This window comes from Notothenia rossii, assembly GCF_949606895.1.
Source record: "Notothenia rossii genome assembly, chromosome: 8".
In the NCBI taxonomy this organism is placed as follows: domain Eukaryota; kingdom Metazoa; phylum Chordata; class Actinopteri; order Perciformes; family Nototheniidae; genus Notothenia; species Notothenia rossii.
The window spans coordinates 23,500,817-23,519,807 of NC_136906.1; the positions used below are offsets into that span (position 1 = coordinate 23,500,817).

At 41.3% G+C, this 18,991-nt stretch overlaps 1 protein-coding gene across 1 annotated transcript; it reads right to left on the bottom strand.

The window, feature by feature from the left end:
- Positions 1-714: 714 nt before the first annotated feature.
- Positions 715-15,991, bottom strand: tubg1 (tubulin, gamma 1). Its single transcript, XM_079643621.1, has 11 exons — positions 15,795-15,991; positions 15,303-15,415; positions 14,196-14,363; positions 14,040-14,108; positions 11,294-11,373; positions 11,075-11,201; positions 8,979-9,065; positions 8,292-8,441; positions 7,999-8,151; positions 2,346-2,507; positions 715-1,876 (listed from the first exon to the last, which is right to left on the bottom strand). The coding sequence occupies exons 1-11, from the start codon at positions 15,841-15,843 to the stop codon at positions 1,679-1,681; spliced, it is 1,356 nt and encodes a 451-aa protein (XP_079499747.1). The 5' UTR covers positions 15,844-15,991; the 3' UTR covers positions 715-1,678.
- Between the last annotated feature and the right edge of the window lie 3,000 nt (positions 15,992-18,991).

An 18,991-nucleotide genomic window follows, 5' to 3' on the forward strand; every position in this document is an offset into this window, starting at 1 on the left:
TGACTAGCAAAGCAGTGTAAGACTATTGTTCTCAACCAGACGTTTTATAAAAAGGCCAGCAGCAGACCAGAGAGCTGCCTCCCCGGAGTTATTCTGGTCACAAACAATGGTCGGTCAGGCAATGGCTGCTAAGTGCCTTTACGTTCCACTGTGGTAATGAGCCTGAACTGAGGGAGATGAACGGCCACAAGTACACTGCAGCTCCAGGTGAGAGGAAAAGCATTTCATCATTTTGTAGCTTGGAAGCAAAACCAACCCTTAAAGCGGCACTACTGTTCTGCTCATTTTCAGGTTCCTATTTGTATTTTGTGCCTCTGTGACATGTCTAAAGTTCAGAAAGCTCTTTATTTGTCTCATACAGCCTGTGCTGCAGCACCTCTTTTCACCCTCTGTCTGAAACCAGAGCCCAGTCTGCTCTGATTGGTTAGCTGGGTGGCTCTGTTGCGATTGGTCGACTGTCTGGAGATGTCCCTCCCCTTAGCATGTCACGCAAAATTAGTTGAAGCTCTGGCCAATAGAAGTGCAGATGTTACATAAGTACACAAAGGAGTCAAATTGAGGCTTTTCAGGCCGGAGGAGGGAACATAGGGAAATGTAGACTTTGCAGACCATTTACAGGCACTAAAAGCTATATACCACACTACAGGAAAGGGGAAACCCTAAAGTCTCTTAACATAAAACATTCCCAGTTTGCTTCATATACCACTAGAAACATTTCAAATACAAAACGTGTTTATTAACCATTTCAAACAGGTCCAACAAACAAAAGTATATTCATTTAAGACAATACAGAGAATGTCAGTGATGAGCTATTCTTTGAAGCCTATATACAAGCATGGAGATGAAGTGTACACTATGTTCGTCTGTGCAAATTGTACTCGGCCAATGCTGTTAAAATGTCCAAGCCGTTTAATTTATAGCATGTATTTTAACATTTTTGGCTCAAGCCCAACTTGTCTTGACATTCTTGTTTTTGTACAGCAGTAAAAAAAGATCAATGTGTATCAGCAGCAAACAGATGACGGCCCGATGACAGAAAAGTCTGGGATGCAAGAACCTGCGTTACCCATCATGCAACATATTCTGTCAACCGTACTGTCAGTATTCAAGGCAATCAATTTGTGTGGGGTGGTAGTTTTACTGTAACTCAACTGCAAAAAATACTGTATTCAGTATAAAAATAGACCAAAGCAAGGCAACACATGTTCTTGCAATGCTGAAAACCAAAAGGCTACAAGGCGGGAAATATGAGTTTAAGGAAAACAAAAAAAAACTATTAACAGACAGTTATGGATCATTTTATACAAGACAGATCAATGTTTTCTGCACATACTTGTAAGAAATGAATGTTGACTTTCACTTCACTGGACTGTTGGCAAGGATTATTATATTTAAACTAGGTTTAAGAATCTCCAGGATGTGATCCAGCTCAGAAAAGGTGATTTTACTTTTTGGTTAATATAATTACAGTGGCTGTTTCCACTCATTTTCTTGTTTACATTTTGATACAGAAACATTATATTTACTGCTATAACAAGCCAATAAATATGTATTTCAGAGATGCAAATATAGCCAAATATCTGTCTCTTTAGGGACACCTATATGTAGGAGAACGTGTTTGAAAAGAGGAGAAATGAGCTAATCGTCTATGGTATTTCAGAGATTCAAGTCAGTGCGTTCACTGCTCTTGCGCGCCCCAGGAGATGTAGTCGGGCCTCGTGGCTGCGTGGTACTCGTCTATCAGCTGCTGGACCACTTCCCGAGAGTTGTCCAGCTCGTCAAAGTTCTCCTTGAATATGTCCTCTTTGCGGAACTGCTCCAGGAAGGCTTCTCGCTTACGCAGTTTGTCGTACTGCTTGCACGTCCGCTCAAACAGCTGTGGGACAGAAACAAAGGAAATCAAAACCAAAACTAATACCTGGAAAGTTTCAGGAACTTATTCTGACTTCTCTAAACCATTGATACTTTTTGTTTTACTTTTATGTACACTGAATGGAAATTGAAATATATGATTACATTTAAAGACTAAAAAGGAAATTGGGAAAGAGCTTCATTTTGGCTTGGAAATCAAGCTGTCCTTAAAGGCTTTCTTTGTTATAAATCACAGGACTAAACTTTAAAAATCATCTTTTAAACCGGGAAAAAAAAACATCTATAGTTTCAAGGAATTTCACAGCATGACAATCCAAAACCTAATTCTTGTGGAACTCCCCTCTAACTGCTGCTGTGGTCTCGTAGCTTCAGTTTTAGGACAATGGCGGCCTGCAGCCCTGACTCACAGCTCAGGTCTAGACTGCAGGAACACACACTGCAGCAGAATGTAGCGGAGCAGGCTGAGCACTTACCGAGGCGATGCTTGTGTGGTTGGCCATCATCAGGCCGCTGACCCTGTGGGCAGAGGGCAGGTACGGGGACTTCCTGGACAGAGCCACCTGGATGCTGGCGGGGCCCCAGGGGATGAAGCTGGCCAGCTTACGCTCCCGGATCCTTTGGAGGCTTTTATGCACCTACGGTAGTATGAGAAGTTGACATATTGTGAACCATTGTGCATTACGTTTTGTTACTGGATGTGGATATTGTGTACACCACTGCACTTTGTAAGCTGCTGTGGCCATCTTTGTCTCTTTTTCCCATTGGTTGGGTTTTACTGGTTCCCTCTTATATTTGCACATATATGTGTACAAAAGAAAGTCTATATGGCCTGCGCTCCCAAGATAATAATAAAGCTTTATTTATAGCACTTCTCATACAACACATTCAGCTCAAAATCACACATCACAAGTTAAAAATAAACAACAAGAAATTCCCCTCAGATTATTTGTTAAGAACTTTAAAGGTACATGCAGCAAAATATAACATGTTATCAGGTTAATGGACACAAGGAGGTCAAATGTATGATTATACAAATAAAATAAATAGTGGTTTCTCTTTGACAGATAAGACACAAGACAATCGATGCAACAATATCAAATATAAAAGATTTGTATAAAGATGTTATTCAGATGCTGGTTCCTAAAGTGAGAACAGACCTGGGTAAAAAAGCTTTTAAAGATGCTGCCCCTGATGCTTGGAACAATGTTCAGAAGGAGCTGAAACTCTCAGATTGGATCACTATGGGGGAGTTTAAGTCCATCTTAAAAGGACAGAGAACAGGATACCATTGGTCAATGTGATTGCTCTTATATCCCATAATTGAAGTCGTTTTAACATTTTGCCAGTTTTTTATGTTTCATAACAGTTTATTTTGACCGGTTAATGTGCCATTTCATTTGTGTTTTATGACAGCTGTATTCGTCTGCCTGTATTAAATTTGTGTTCATTTGTTGTAACATTGTTCATGCTGCCTTATTGGCCAGGTTGCTCTTTAAAAACAGATTTGAATCTCAATGAGACTTTTACCTGGTTAAATAAAGGATATACAGGACTGTCTCAGAAAATTAGAATATTGTGATAAAGTTCTTTATTTTCTGTAATGCAATTAAAAAAACAAAAATGTCATACATTCTGGATTCATTACAAATCAACTGAAATATTGCAAGCCTTTTATTATTTTAATATTGCTGATTATGGCATACAGCTTAAGAAAACTCAAAAATCCTATCTCAAAAAATTAGAATAGTTCCTCAGACCAAGTAAAAAAAAAAGATTTATAACAGCAAAACACAATAAAACATTTGAAAATGTCCATTAATGCACTCAGTACTTGGTTTGGGAATCCTTTTGCACGGATTACTGCATCAATGCGGCGTGGCATGGAGGCGATCAGCCTGTGGCATTGCTGAGGTGTTATGGATGCCCAGGATGCTTCAATAGCGGCCTTTAGCTCATTAGCATTGTTGGGTCTGGTGTCTTTCAGCTTCTTCTTCACAATACCCCACATATTCTCTATGGGGTTCAGGTCAGGGGAATTTGCAGGCCAATCGAGGACAGTAATGCCATGGTCAGTACACCAGTTACTGGTGGTTTTGGCACTGTGGGCAGGTGCCAGATCATGCTGGAAAATGAATTCCTCATCTCCATAGAGCTTTTCAGCAGACGGAAGCATGTAGTGCTCTAAAATCTCTTGGTACACAGCTGCATTTACTCTGGGCTTGATGAAACACAGTGGACCAACACCAGCAGCTGACATGGCTCCCCAAACCATCGCTGACTGTGGGAACTTCACACTGGATTTCAAGCAACTTGGATTTTGCTCCTCTCCAGCCTTTCTCCAGACTCTGGCGCCTTGACTTCCAAATGAAATACAAAACTTGCTTTCGTCTGAAAAGAGGACTTTGGACCACTGTGCAACTGTCCAGTGCTTCTTTTCCTTAGCCCAAGTCAGACGCCTCTTCCGTTGTCTTGAGTTCAGAAGTGGCTTGACCATGGGAATACGGCTATTGTAGCCCATTTCCCGGACACGTCTGTGAACAGTGACTTTTGATACCTGAACTCCAGCTTCAGTCCACTGTCTTTGAAGCTCCCCCAAATTCTGGAAGCGACTCTTCTTCACAATGCTGTTAAGGCTGCGGTCATCTCTCTTGGTTGTGCAGCATTTCCTGCCACATTTCCCCCTTCCAACAGACTTTTTGTGGATGTGCTTTGAAACTGCACTCTGTGAACAGCTTGCTCTTTGAGAAATTTCTTTTTGTGTCTTACCCTCCTGATGGAGGGTGTCAATGACGGTCCTCTGGACAGCAGTCAGATCAGCAGTCTTCCCCATACTTGTGATTTAGTTTACTGAACCAAGCTGAGTGTTTTTCAAGGCTCAGGAAACCCTTGCAGGTGTTTCGAGTTAATTAGACGATTCAAGTGATTCGTTGAACACCCTACTAGTATACTTTTTCATGATATTCTAATATTTAGAGATAGGATATTTGAGTTTTCTTAAGCTGTATGCCATAATCAGCAATATTAAAATAATAAAAGGCTTGCAATATTTCAGTTGATTTGTAATGAATCCAGAATGTATGACATTTTTGTTTTTTTAATTGCATTACAGAAAATAAAGAACTTTATCACAATATTCTAATTTTCTGAGACAGTCCTGTATATACAGTGGGGGCAAAAAAGTATTTAGTCAGCCACCAATTGTGCAAGTTCTCCCACTTCAAAAGATGAGAGAGGCCTGTCATTTTCATCCTAGGTACACTTCAACTATGAGGGACAAAATGGGGGGAAAGAATCCAGGAAATCACATTGTAGGATTTTTAATGAATTAATTGGTAAATTCCTCAGTAAAATAAGTATTTGGTCACCTACAAACAAACAAGATTTCTGGCTCTCACAGACCTGTAACTTCTTCTTTAAGAGCCTCCTCTGTCCTCCACTTGTTAACTGTATTAATGGCACCTGTTTGAACTCGTTATCAGTATAAAAGACACCTGTCCACAACCTCAAACAGTCACACTCCAGACTCCACTATGGCCAAGACCAAAGAGCTGTCAAAGGACACCAGAAACAAAATTGTAGACCTGAACCAGGCTGGGAAGACTGAATCTGCAATAGGTAAGCAGCTTGGTGTGAAGAAATCAACTGTGGGAGCAATTATTAGAAAATGGAAGACATACAAGACCACTGATAATCTCCCTCGATCTGGGGCTCACCCCGCACGCAAGATCTCACCCCGTGGGGTCAAAATGATCACAAGAACGGTGAGCAAAAATCCCAGAACCACACGGGGGGACCTAGTCAATGACCTGCAGAGAGCTGGGACCAAAGTAACAAAGGCTACCATCAGTAACACACTACGCCACCAGGGACTCAAATCTTGCAGTGCCAGACGTGTACCCCTGCTTAAGCCAGTACATGTCTAGGCCCGTCTGAAGTTTGCTAGAGAGCATTTAGATGATCCAGAAGAGGATTGGGAGAATGTCATATGGTCAGATGAAACCAAAATAGAACTTCTTGGTAAAAACTCAACTAGACGTGTTTGGAGGAGAAAGAATGCTGAGTTGCATCCAAAGAACACCATACCTACTGTGAAACATGGGGGTGGAAACATCATGCTTTGGGGCTGTCTTTCTGCAAAGGGACCAGGACGACTGATCCGTGTAAAGGAAAGAATGAATGGGGCCATGTATCGTGAGATTTTGAGTGACAACCTCCTTCCATCAGCAAGGGCATTGAAGATGAAACGTGGCTGGGTCTTTCAGCATGACAATGATCCCAAACACACCGCCCGGGCAACGAAGGAGTGGCTTCGTAAGAAGCATTTCAAGGTCCTGGAGTGGCCTAGCCAGTCTCCAGATCTCAACCCCATAGAAAATCTTTGGAGGGAGTTGAAAGTCCGCGTTGCCCAGCGACAGCCCCAAAACATCACTGCTCTAGAGGAGATCTGCAGGGCTCGACATTATAATTGGCCCGCTGGCCCGGAAGCACTATTTAGACACCCCGGGCCAGCATAACGTACTTTCCACTTGCCCGCTCGGGCCACTAAAAATATTGCTTTAAAAAAAAGAATTGTCCTGTGGTATTAGTATTTTGACTAGCAATTTAGTTAAATTGTTTCGTTTATTAACGCTACAACATAGCGTTTTGTGAGTCGGTTGTCGTTGTTGGGTGAAAAGCAAACAGCTGTTTGCTGCGGAGCGCGAGCAGGCTCCCGTGAGCGGGAGCACGCTCCTTCACTACAGACTATCGCGCCACCTTACCATTCGCCAAAATGTTTTTAATACCAGCGGTAACCGGCCAAGCGCCGGGCAAAAAACAATCTTCAAATAAAAGAAAGTCACCGGAGGAGTTAAAGGAGAGTGACAAGGAGCATGAGAAGAAGAGGGAGAGAAAGTTTCAGCCAGCTTGATCGATGGAGTTGTTTTCTAGTGGTGCAGTGACGCGTCCTAAAACCCTTTTATAATCTATCAATTAGATTTATGATTTGAAAATTATAAAAGTAGGGTAGACATGTGGAGATTATCCGGCTGAACAAAACGTGCATTTATCAAACAGGTTTGTTTTCCACAGACCTTATTTCCAGCTATTTTCCAAAACCCTGTGGAGAAATCCCATTGCTTTTTGTCGAGGGAACCAGCAGCTTACTTCCTGGTTTTAGGACGCGTCACTGCACCTCTCAATATGATGCCAATATAAACAAGGTCTTCTGTCGGCTCTGTACATCAATGCCGACCTATGCTGACAAGTAAGTGAAGAGTAGAAAATATAAAGGTATTGGCTTTAGGGAAATGTCCCAGCAGTTTAGGAGAATGAAGGTTCTAATCTAATCTAATACATAGCCATTACATGTCTAACTCCTGATAATGACAGGAAGGCAGAAAGCGCATTATACAAATAATAATACTCATAATAATAGCTGAAATCTTTTAACAATGACCACAATATCATTATTTTAATAAATCAAATATGAAAAATTGAGGAAATGAGGAAGAACTGATGATTCAAATGTTGTAGTACAAGTAGTAATGTAGTTAGTGCATAAATTACTATTGCAACAAATGTGTTCATTTTCTTCATTATAAGTCGATTTTTTTTGGACGAATGCTCCGGGCCAGTGGTTACAATGGTGGAGCCAGTGATAAGAACATTCCACCGGCCCGGAGGGCCAGTGGCATTTTACCCTTAATGTCTACCCCTGATCTGCATGGAGGAATGGGCCAAAATACCAGCAACAGTGTGTGAAAACCTTGTGAAGACTTACAGAAAACGTTTGACCTCTGTCATTGCCAACAAAGGGTAGATAACAAAGTATTGAGATGAACTTTTGTTATTGACCAAATACTTATTTTCCACAATAATTTGCAAATAAATTCTTTAAAAATCAGACAATGTGATTTTTCTGGATTTCCCCCCCCCCCCCATTCTGTCTCTCATAGTTGAGGTATACCTACGATGAAAATTACAGGCCTCTCATCTTTTTAAGTGGGAGAACTTGCACAATTGGTGGCTGACTAAATACTTTTTTGCCCCACTGTACATACAAGGAATGTACACAGCTGTTTGTCTTCACATTTAGAGCTTTTATCTAATAACTGCTAACCTGAATCGTATACTGTGCATGTGTACCTGTGTGGGGTCGACCTCGCCCTGGATGATGTTCAGGATGGCGATGTAGCAGTGGTTCGGCTGCTTCTCTCTCCCCGTGGACACCATGACGTTCTTGGGTTGCAGAAGCCTCCTCATCACATCCAGCACTGTGGTCTTCCTCACACTAGCGACCTGAAGCACAGTGCATTTACGGATTTAGAAAGTCTGAATCTTAAGGACATTTAGCATTAACTAAGCCCTTTTAATATATTAACTGTAAGCAGGTTTTAATGCCCCTTTAAATTTAACTTTCTGCGCTAATCCAAACCCACCGACTGGTCAGTAGTAAGAGGTGTGTAGCCAGTCATGAGGAAGTGGAGGCGGGGCGTGGGGATGAGAGATGCGATCAGGCCAATCAGGTCGTTGTTCATGTAGCCAGGGTAACGCAGGGTGGTTGTGCTTGCAGACATGATGGTGGAAACCTGTGTGTGAAGAGTTTATTACACACATAGTTTGAAATCAATGATATCTTGTAAGATCTTACAAATGAATGACTTAGAGCTAGGCATATCACATTCATTTATCAATTCTGCACAATGTGTACAATTCCATTCTCAAATTGCCTTTTGCAGGAAAAATAATCCAATAAAAACTTGGAAAAGGTTACATTATTTCCTTTCTTGGCCAAATTCACTAGCCCTTAAAGGAGAGCAGCCTAAATTCTAACTGTCTAAACGTGGCTCCTGTCGAGCACGCTGATACCATTAGGAAAAGGCAGCCATGTGCAACTCATTTCCAAGAAAGCAGAAATCCAGTCTGACGTACAACGGACTCGCCAAACTAGTTTGGGAATCTTGTAATTTTTTAAGTGAGCGACATGCGTCTGGTACAGCCTGTCTCGACGCTTCGCCTTTGTTTGAGTACAGTCAGGTAGTCTAGAAGTATAACTAAAACCTGCTGACTGACAAGCGAGAGAAAACCCCTGGAGGTGGTTGCTCTGGGTGACGCCTCTCACTCACCAGCTGATTGATCTGGGAGAAGGACGGGTTCTGGATGTGCAGGCGGTCCGTGGCGATGCGATTTAGAGCCGTGTTATCCAGCACCACCTGATTTACAACACACAGAGAAATGAGGAGAGATTCCTTCCAGCACAACAACACACACAGCCAGGATGTTAGAGAGTAAGACGTTAATGAGTGTTAAGCAGCAGCACAGTGCACTGTTGTTGGGGGCAGAGCTGGATATAAAAGACACTCTGTGCGTTTGCAACAGGGGGAGCGATTCTTAGGCAGATTCTATTAGCTCTCCGGCTAATTGAATCACCATGAGGGACTTATGCAAGACCCCGCAGGAAGTAGGTATTACAGAGGGAACACCATTAAGCTGTTAGAGCATCGCAGACTAATACAATCAACTATTTAAGACTGAGGTTTATTACGTTTGATTGCTTGCGCTGCAGTTCCCTTCTTTATTAGTGTGCTGCACATTCGAAGAAAGTGAGATTTTAGACAAATGAGGGGGAATGACAACATGAACTTATGTCAGCTGCTTTAGAAATGGACTAGTGGAAATGTAACTTCAAGTTGATATTAATAGAAGCCGATTCATTTTAAAGCAACACACAGAGAGGCATGTTACGACCTTTCTCCATATTTGTGATTTCTTTTTGGGGTGTAACTTTTTGTAGCACTTTACAATAAGACTACCCTTATAAAGGGTTTACGAATACTTTGTATTTCATTTATTAATTAGGCTGTGAACACTTTATAAATCATGAATAAGCTTTTATAAGACATGAGATAAACAGGGCAACTGTGACCGGTTGCTTTCCAAATAGTGAGCCCAATTTTATCTGTACTGCTAAAACCCCTAGATTCCACCGGGTCTGTCTGCGGCGCGTTACGTCTGCGCCGCGGCGCTCACGGCCACTCTAGTCAATGGGTGCTATTCCACCACACGCGGCGCGTCACGGCTCAGAAGCGCCTCGGCGCAGGGCTCCTCTACAATTAGGATGAATCCTATCTTTGACGCGACGCAGCCGTAACGCAATGTCGGGCAGGCAGGAAGTGGAACGTTCAGAGCATATAGAGCACATATATATATATATACATACTAACTAATTTTGCAGACCCTATCCCTCCGTAGTCTTTCAAGTAGGACAATAAATGCCAGCGTTCTCCTCCAGTTTACAGGCACTGTGTAAATTATATATAGAGTAATTATGATGATGAATGCAGCATAAAATACAGCAACACATCTTTGATTCATGTCGTTTATAACTGGAATATTACAATTATTATTAACTTTGTCTGTACAAAGTAGCCTGTCCAGGAAATATGCCCAAATCAACAAAAACTGCGAGCTGGCAGGCAAGACGCTCCGCTTCTGAAATGCTTCTGAAACGCGCCTGGTAGGGTATGACGCCGGAGGAGGCTGGACCAAAACCGTGCCGAGACTTCTGCTTCATCAGCCAGCACCCTTGGTATCTGTTGCTCACAGAGTTGATTCTCGCTGAGTAGCCAATATAAGGCTTAGTCATTTTGCCAAATAGTGAGCCTTAGAACTGGTTTATAAATGGTTCTTAATGATTAATAAAGTGTTCACAACCTAATTCATAACCTAATTATAAACCCTTTATGAATCCGTTATAAGGGTAGTCTTATTGTAAAGTGGTACCTAACTTTTAAATCTCTTGAAAACAACATCAAACGCAGCAAAAATCAGGGATGAATTATGGCATTGGAAATGTATTCATGTAGGATGTCATTGGTCTTTGATGTCTTGACAGCTTGCTGCTTTTTGACCTTTCAATGTTTACGTCAGAACACACAAGGCCAAATGTATTTAACAGTCTGACATCACTTCGTCATTTTTCTGGCACTTTTTAGTGATTTTTAGTTTGCTGTTCCAGCTCATTGCTAGTGGAACAGTTTAGCTACCATGTTTTATGTCAAATTTGGTTTGCCAGGGTGACACAATTACAAGCTTACCGGGGCCTGTATACAGATAATTAGTTTTTTGCCATCTTGTGAGGTTATGTAGATCCATGGCAGCGTTTTAAAGCAAACAGCGCAGTGGGATTAATCAACTCTCATTCAGTAGCTCCTCTGCTCACCACGCAGTCTGCGTTCTGCGTGAGCCTCTTCAGCGTGAGCAGCGAGTTGTACGGCTGAACGACCACGTCGCTCATCTCGTCCTGGTTGGGGAAAACAGAGTAAGTCTGCACCAGCTTCTTGGGGTACCTGGGGATCAGAACATAGATATTATTCACACACACTAACAAGTAATGCGTTTTGGCTAAATGAAATAGTTTTCTGTGTGTGTGTTTGCTGACCTGTCGTTGAGTTTCTCCAGCAGATAGGACCCCAGCCCGGAGCCCGTCCCCCCAGCGATGGAGTGACACAGGACAAACCCCTGCAGAGACAAAGAGTTAGTCATTACAGTTTCTGCTACACACTGTGCCACGTGTGTGTGAGGCTTACTGTAAACTCTACTGATGCAGAAAACCCAAATGTGTGTGGGTGAGCAAATGCCTCTCTTCCTCGGGAGTTATATAAATGGGAGTGCAGCCCCACCTCACAAATAGGCTCCCTCACCCCCCCAACGCAGCCCTGTAATACCTGCCTTCCAACACTCGCCCGGCTATTATCACCAGACGCTCTACACGCCACACCCTGCCAACACACACACACACACACACACACACACACACACACACACACACACACACACACACACACACACACACACACACACACACACACACACACACACACACACACACACACACACACACACACACACACACACACACACACACACACACACACACACACACACACACACACACACACACACACACACACACACACACACACACACACACACACACACACACACAAACTAATGTGGGGTCATAATGTGAATGAGTTACAGAAATGGCAGACCTTAGAGGGGAAATGCGAGAGTTCTTTTATGAGAGGCTGGCTGCTGAAAAAAGAAAAAAGCTAGAAATAATAGTGAGGCGTGGCTGAGGCTGTGCTAGCTTTAAGATGACAGGAACCGGCACCATTTGAACATAGTTTTAAACAAGTCATTCATCTTTATATTGCCACAACAGAGATTAAAGAGCCTGACTGAAAGACTAACAATTATTTGACAGTACATATTAGTGTTCCTTGACAATATTCGGATCACAGATAAATGACTGAACAAATGGGATGGTCATGCACCACCTGAGCTTCAGTGGTCAAATGTCACTGAAAGAGGCAAACACTAGAAAGAGAAGCGAAACAACCACAAACATTTCGTTTTGAGTCGTTTTGTGTCTTCTCTGTCTAGGAGTGAGGGGCCTTTTTACATTTCTGTCTCCGGGGTCCTGTGGTTTGATTACGTGTTTTATTCAGACAAGATTCTTGCCGTTTCTACAGGCTTTATCAGACTCTGGCTCCAGATGGGTTTCTGTTTTATTCTTTCAGTTCTTGTTGATTTTGTAGAAGAAGAAATGTCATCAGAATAAAAGAGAACTGCACCAGAGGCCTGTACTACGAAGCTGGTTCAACCTAACCTGGATATGTTGGAGTTAGCCGGTTGGCCTAATCCAAAACATACGCGCTCTCGCTAAACGGTCCTAAGACGCGGGTTATCAAGTGGATCGCTCAAGCCAGCCGTGCCCTATCTAGTTAGGAGCGCGATCACATGAAAGGGGTGGTATTTGGAGCATTCGACCAATCACAAACATGGAGAGGCGTACTGACAGCACAGCGTCATACTTCCTGAATGAAAAGTCAACTATAATATTAGACATATGAAGGAGTTAAACTTTAAACATCCATGACTTAAACACTTTATCCAGGATAAAAGCCACATAGCTGTACCTGCAAGGTGAATACAGCTGGTAAAAGAAAAAGTGTTTGAATGCGTACATTAACAGGTTTATGATATCACTGTCCCGTCTAAGACACGATCTGACTTTAATTACATTTGTCTGGAGCGTTTCGTCAACTTAATGTGTTACTTCTGCATACAGTACGTGACACTGTGAGTGTTGCACGGCCAGATACGGCTCAGCTGACTCAGATAAGGAGATGATACATTATGATGTGATATGCCGCGGACTGTACTTAATGTTACTTTGATCCGGTTACTTATGTTGTGGCAGATATTTAAGTAAGCTTTCTTAACGCTAATGTTATAATAGTCAGATTGCTCTGAAGATGGGAGGTGATATTCTATTAATGTTCACATTCACCGTCTGTGATTTTTGCCGGCCGTCTTTCCTGCAACGGCAGCTTTTCTGCATTTCCTTTCTCCTGTAATGTGACTTGAACGCTTTAAACTCCGCACACTGAGCTCTGATTGGTCAGCAGGCAGTGCTTTCACTGAGTTGAGCTCGGAGATCTAGCCTGCTAAAAAGAGAACCAGCTTCGTAGGACCGGAAACCCCGAGTTTTCCCTGAAGTTAGCCGGCTAAGCGAAAATCCTGCTTCGTAGTATACCCCCAAGGAGAGTGTGTGACGTATTTCTCCAACTTTCATTTCTACTTGTTGTGTATTTTAAGCATGAAATGAATCTCATTCTACTTCCTTCGAACTACAAATACTGTAAATACGCTAGTGCATATTGAGGTTCGGGCTTCAGTTCTCGTAAGAGTTTAAGTTACCATGTAATGTTTCATCACACAACAATATCAGGTTACTTTTCAATCAGTTTTGAAGATGCTCTACAGCCACAGCCCTGTCCCCCCTGCCTCTGGGTGATGGCTATAAAGGATCCGTCGTGTGTAAAACTCTCGCGAGAGTTAGCAAGTCACGTGGCTGAATGTTTACGTTTGGCAGGCAGCCTTTCAGTTACGATCGTTAACATCAGTGGGCCACAGCAAATGATGGTGAGAAGCTAAACTATCTATTAATGATGTCAATTACAGGGAGTGTGATTGTTGAAATAGGGTCCGCTCCGATCACAGCGAGAGTTACAGCGAGAGTTACAACGAGAACGTGACGTCATATTTACACAAGACGGATCCTTCCTAGCTATAACCCTGCCTCTGGGACAGTCTGTATGTGATAAACAGCGACTTGCCTCCAGACTGTCACTGCCATCGGCCTCCCGGTCAATGATGTCAAAGATGTCTTCTTGGATTTTTTTGCCCTAGACAGAAAGAAAAAACAGCAGACTTAACTTGCGATCTGGTTTTATTTCTAAGGGTTAAAGATTGACATTTATTTTTGTGATTACCTGTGAATATCCACTCGCCCAGTTGTTCCCCGCGCCTCCGCCATGCTCAGAGAGGTAGATGTTCTCCGGGTTGTAAAGGTTTGCGTACGGGGAGTTGAGGATGGAGTGGATCACCCTCGGCTCCAGATCCATGAGGACTGCCCGAGGGATGTAGTGCTCATCGTCAGCCTGGGGAGTTTCATGAAAAAACAGGAGTTAGCTAGTGATGAAGTGTAGAGTCCTGCGTTTGGCTGCAGGAACAAGGCTTTAATCCAACTACTCCATCTAGTGGCAAATAATGTTGTTGCAGTGGAAGCAATACATCAACCCACATACACATGAGGTGTTGAGAAAAACAAAACAATAAGCAATGCCAAATAGAAAAAGACACCAAAAAATATATATAGTAAATATAAATTAAGTAGAAGTAAAGACGGGAGTGTATGACAATATGTGTTGTGGTAAATACACTGTTCTATTTCCTTTATTCATAAATCATTTTAATAGAAAATGCATTAAGTTCTTCATAGCGATGATCATAGCAACCACATGTGACGTTTACAGTGGTGTAATGTATTGAAGTACATTTACCGGTACTCAAGTCCTGTAGCTACGCAAGATTTGGGGTGCTTTACTGAAGTATTTTCATTTTATGATACTACTACTCTTAGTTACTACTAACTTTACATATTCACATTATAAGCTATTACACAATACAAATAAACTAATACAACTATAGGTTGATAATAATAATACATTTTTCCTGGTGCTCAAAGACGCTTTAAGATATGGAGCAGTAGTTTATCAATTCATTAAAATAGCTCCACCTTTACCAGCAGTGATAAACACATTAATGCATGAATAATAATAATCCAGTGAATTCATGTATATACACCACTAAAATGGTACATTTGCATAATTCTTTCTTTAAAAAAGTATTTTGAAAATGCAGTTTTTCTAGTACTTTTTCCACCTCAGGATATTTATATTGTAAAAAGCAAAATCGGAAAAAACTGCAATATCTTCAACAAAAAATATTATTCAAGGGGAGGATTTAATTAAGGATGTAATTCACAGAAAGAGCATTTAACATGTTGTGGATAGAATGGATTGAATAGAAGCAGTTACCTGGTAGAAGAAAACATCCTTCCTGTCCGTCCCTTCAGTTGCAAACTCCTCCACAATCCCCTCTGGACTGATGCCATGCTCTGCACACAGCTGCTTCCAAAACTCAAACCCGACTGCAACACAGAGAGCAGCAGGTCAGGTAAACGGTAATGTAAAGTCACTTGAATTAACTGATAACAAGTGTATTAGACACACGGTGAACACCATCAACCAGAACCTGCATGGTTACACGAATGACAATGCACAGGTAACGTTAGCTATTTAACGGTCACTTATATTATGCTATGTAGAGACACCATTAGCTAACTTCAATTCAGCTAACATAGGTTATACATTTGCTGTTGTGTGTAATAATATATATATATATACTAGCACTTAGATATCGCCATTCCACCATACATCATCCTAGCTAGCTAACTTAAATGTTGGACATTGGCTAACAATAAGCATGATACCACAGGAATCTAATAACAAGCTTTTTCTTTCACGTACTTTGATTTCCACATTGTCCAAGCTGGAGCGTTATGATTTCCCGAGGCATGCTTGAGTCTTATTTAGCTAGCCTGCGTACCTGCTTGCTAGCTAAATAACACAAGAAAAGTAGACTGCTGTTGAAAACGCTTCACCACTACCAGCCCGCCGCTTCCCGCTTGGTGCTGATGTGACGGTGCAGCGGACTCTTCTTCTGCTGTTTAATGGCGGCTTGCAAACCCCTGCCTACCGCCGCCTACTGTATCGGAGCTTGTCGAGTCAGAAAGCAGAGTATAATTTGACACATTCAAATGAGAAATACCGTGCAAGACATATGCATCTTTTTATTTTACAGGCTAATCTCATATGAAAAACACGAAACCTCGCCCCTCTAGTATGCTGCCTAAACGGTCATTTGATTGTTTTATTTTGAAAGTCTTTGCCAGAAGTACTAGTATGTTATTGTTTCTGTCTTGACATTCGTTGCGTTGAGATCAGGTTGAAATCATGACATAGACTGTGGCCCTTTCTCATTTCATCAAATCCCCCTCCTCGACTCCTCGCTCTTGGACCTTGGACAGATGTGTTCATGACGACTTATATATTTACTTTTAATTCATTGAGAGTGCGGTATAATGAGACAATAACAGACTACAGATGCGGACACACACACACAAATATATGTATATAAATATATACAATTTAAAGTATGAGAGCACTCTCATAATAACGTAACACGATCAGAGACTGGATATATCCCCCCTCTCTCTGGTCGCTGAAATGGGGAATTGAAATTACGGGCCAAAAGTTGTATTTACAAGTATTAAAAGTAAGCAGAAGACACCAAACCAACTGAGACCCGTCTGTCCGCCGCATCTACTATCTCAGTCTCTGATAGTGTTACGTTATTATGAGAGTGCTCTGTTTGATTCTGAAATCAAGGGCCCTTTGGGGGCCCTATGCAAGATGCTGTTTGGGGGCCCTAGTTTTTACAGTTTTAACTACAATAGGGGGGGATTCCGAAGCATTTAAGATGATCTGTGGAGATGCATCAATCTGTTACACTTTAATAGGAAAACACGCTAATTTCACGAAAACCAAGCAATTGAAAATTACAAAAAATGATATCAAAAAGGTAAACAATAAGGCTCCTCTATGTCAATAAATGCAAGAGATGCAGCATTTTCTCAACAATGTTTAATTTACATTTGTCATCTTCCTCAGACGTCAATCATTGGCTGACAGCCCAACGGTGATTTTGACTTTTTTACCCCAAAAACACAAGCCACAGCTTTGCTATCATTGCAGTTTAGTCTTGTTTATATCCTACATTGGATTTTTAAGCATATAATGCTTCACCGAACACAGGAGGGGGCTTGGCTGTCTACAAATAAAGACGGCTCATTTTAATTCTCCCCAAATATATTGAGGCTGAACCTGAACTTTGAATTCTCTGCTCCCACCATAATCTTGGCGATCTTGTTAAAATTGTGAATGCAGAATTAGAAATACTATGTAACTGGTTTGCAGTTAATAAATTATCCCTTAATGTGGCCAAAACAAATGACATGTTATGCAATACAAAGTCTGAGAGTAGAAATGACTGTATTATACGGATTTGCAATACCGAGATAGAAAAAAGTTGGTACATGTACATTTTTAGGACTGCTTGTTGACAAAAAACATAATTGGAATCACCATATAAATTATGTACAGACTAAACTGTCAAAAACAATAGGTATTTTGTATCATACTAAGAACATTCTTGAAGAAATATACTCCTTATAGCAATCTATTTCTCCCTTACCTTTACTGCTGCTCCGAAATAAGGGGAAACACGTACTCAACAAATCTACAAAAAATAATAACATCCCAAAAACAAGTATTACGAATAGTATGTGGTGTTGGTAAATATGAACACACAACTCCCATATTTCCAATATCCCATATATAACAAAATGCCTAATAACATTCAAAAGCAGTTCCAAACCACAGCGTGAACATATGTAAAAAAAGTCACTTGAAAATAAGTGTTCACAATGTTTATATGCAATTATGCATATATTATTATTATTATTATTATTATTATTCATTTGCCAAGTTCATGTGTACATGTATATATTTATATATAGTATTTTCATTTCCAAAAAAAGATAGTGCTATTGACATGTGCAGAAAATGACCCTATATCTAGTAGTATATGCATTTATTGTTTTCCTGGCCTAACTTTTATTTAATTTCTTCTCCTGTTTTCTTTATTTCTTTGTAGTCCTTCATTTCTATACGTTTTTGACTCAATAATGCCGATGTTGTATTAGGATGATGCACGGGAGGGCTACTTTCCATAAGCTATATGCTTCAGCCCTCCCGCTTCTACTAACTTTGTTTATCTTTGAGTGTATGAATTATATATGTTTTGTTTTTTGGATGAATAAAAAAAAAAAAAAAAAGTACTTTCAGTTTGGGGGCCCCCTAGTGGCCGCGGGGGCCCTATGCATCTGCATAGTCCGCCTATAGGAAGAAACGGCCCTGCTGAAATTGTATATATTTATATAAATATATACAAGTGTGTGTGTGTGTGTGTGTGTGTGTGTGTGTGTGTGTGTGTGTGTGTGTGTGTGTGTGTGTGTGTGTGTGTGTGTGTGTGTGTGTGTGTCCGCATCCGCATCCGCATCTGTAGCCTGTTATTGTCTCATTATACCGCACTGTGAATGAATTAAAAGTAAATATATAAGTCGTCATGAACACATCTGTCCATCAGACAGAGTGCTGCTGTGCCTCCTGTCATCCTTAATGGACATCTCTTTAAAATGACCGCTCTGAGGAGAGGAGTTCTCATTTCTCTAACCGCCTGCTGCTTCCCCTCCTCTCTCCTCGGTTCCCCTCCTCGGCTCCTCCGCTCGCATCTCCTGTGGGCGGGACTAAGTCTCGAGGATAGGAGTCGAGGAGGGGAGTTAGAGAAATGAGAAAGGGCCTGTAGGCTATATATAAAGGTTGAGATGTAAGTACATTTACTCAAGTACCGTTTATTGTATTTTTACTGACATGTTGTAAGCATAGACTGTATACAAGTTGTAAGTGGTGGGTCAGGGTGATACAGTTGTTCGATAAAGATCTAATGAGGATTTTAAAACTGTATCCTTTTATAACAATAATATTCATAATAATAATGATAATATGATAAAATGTCAAGATGTAATAATTATACTATTATTATT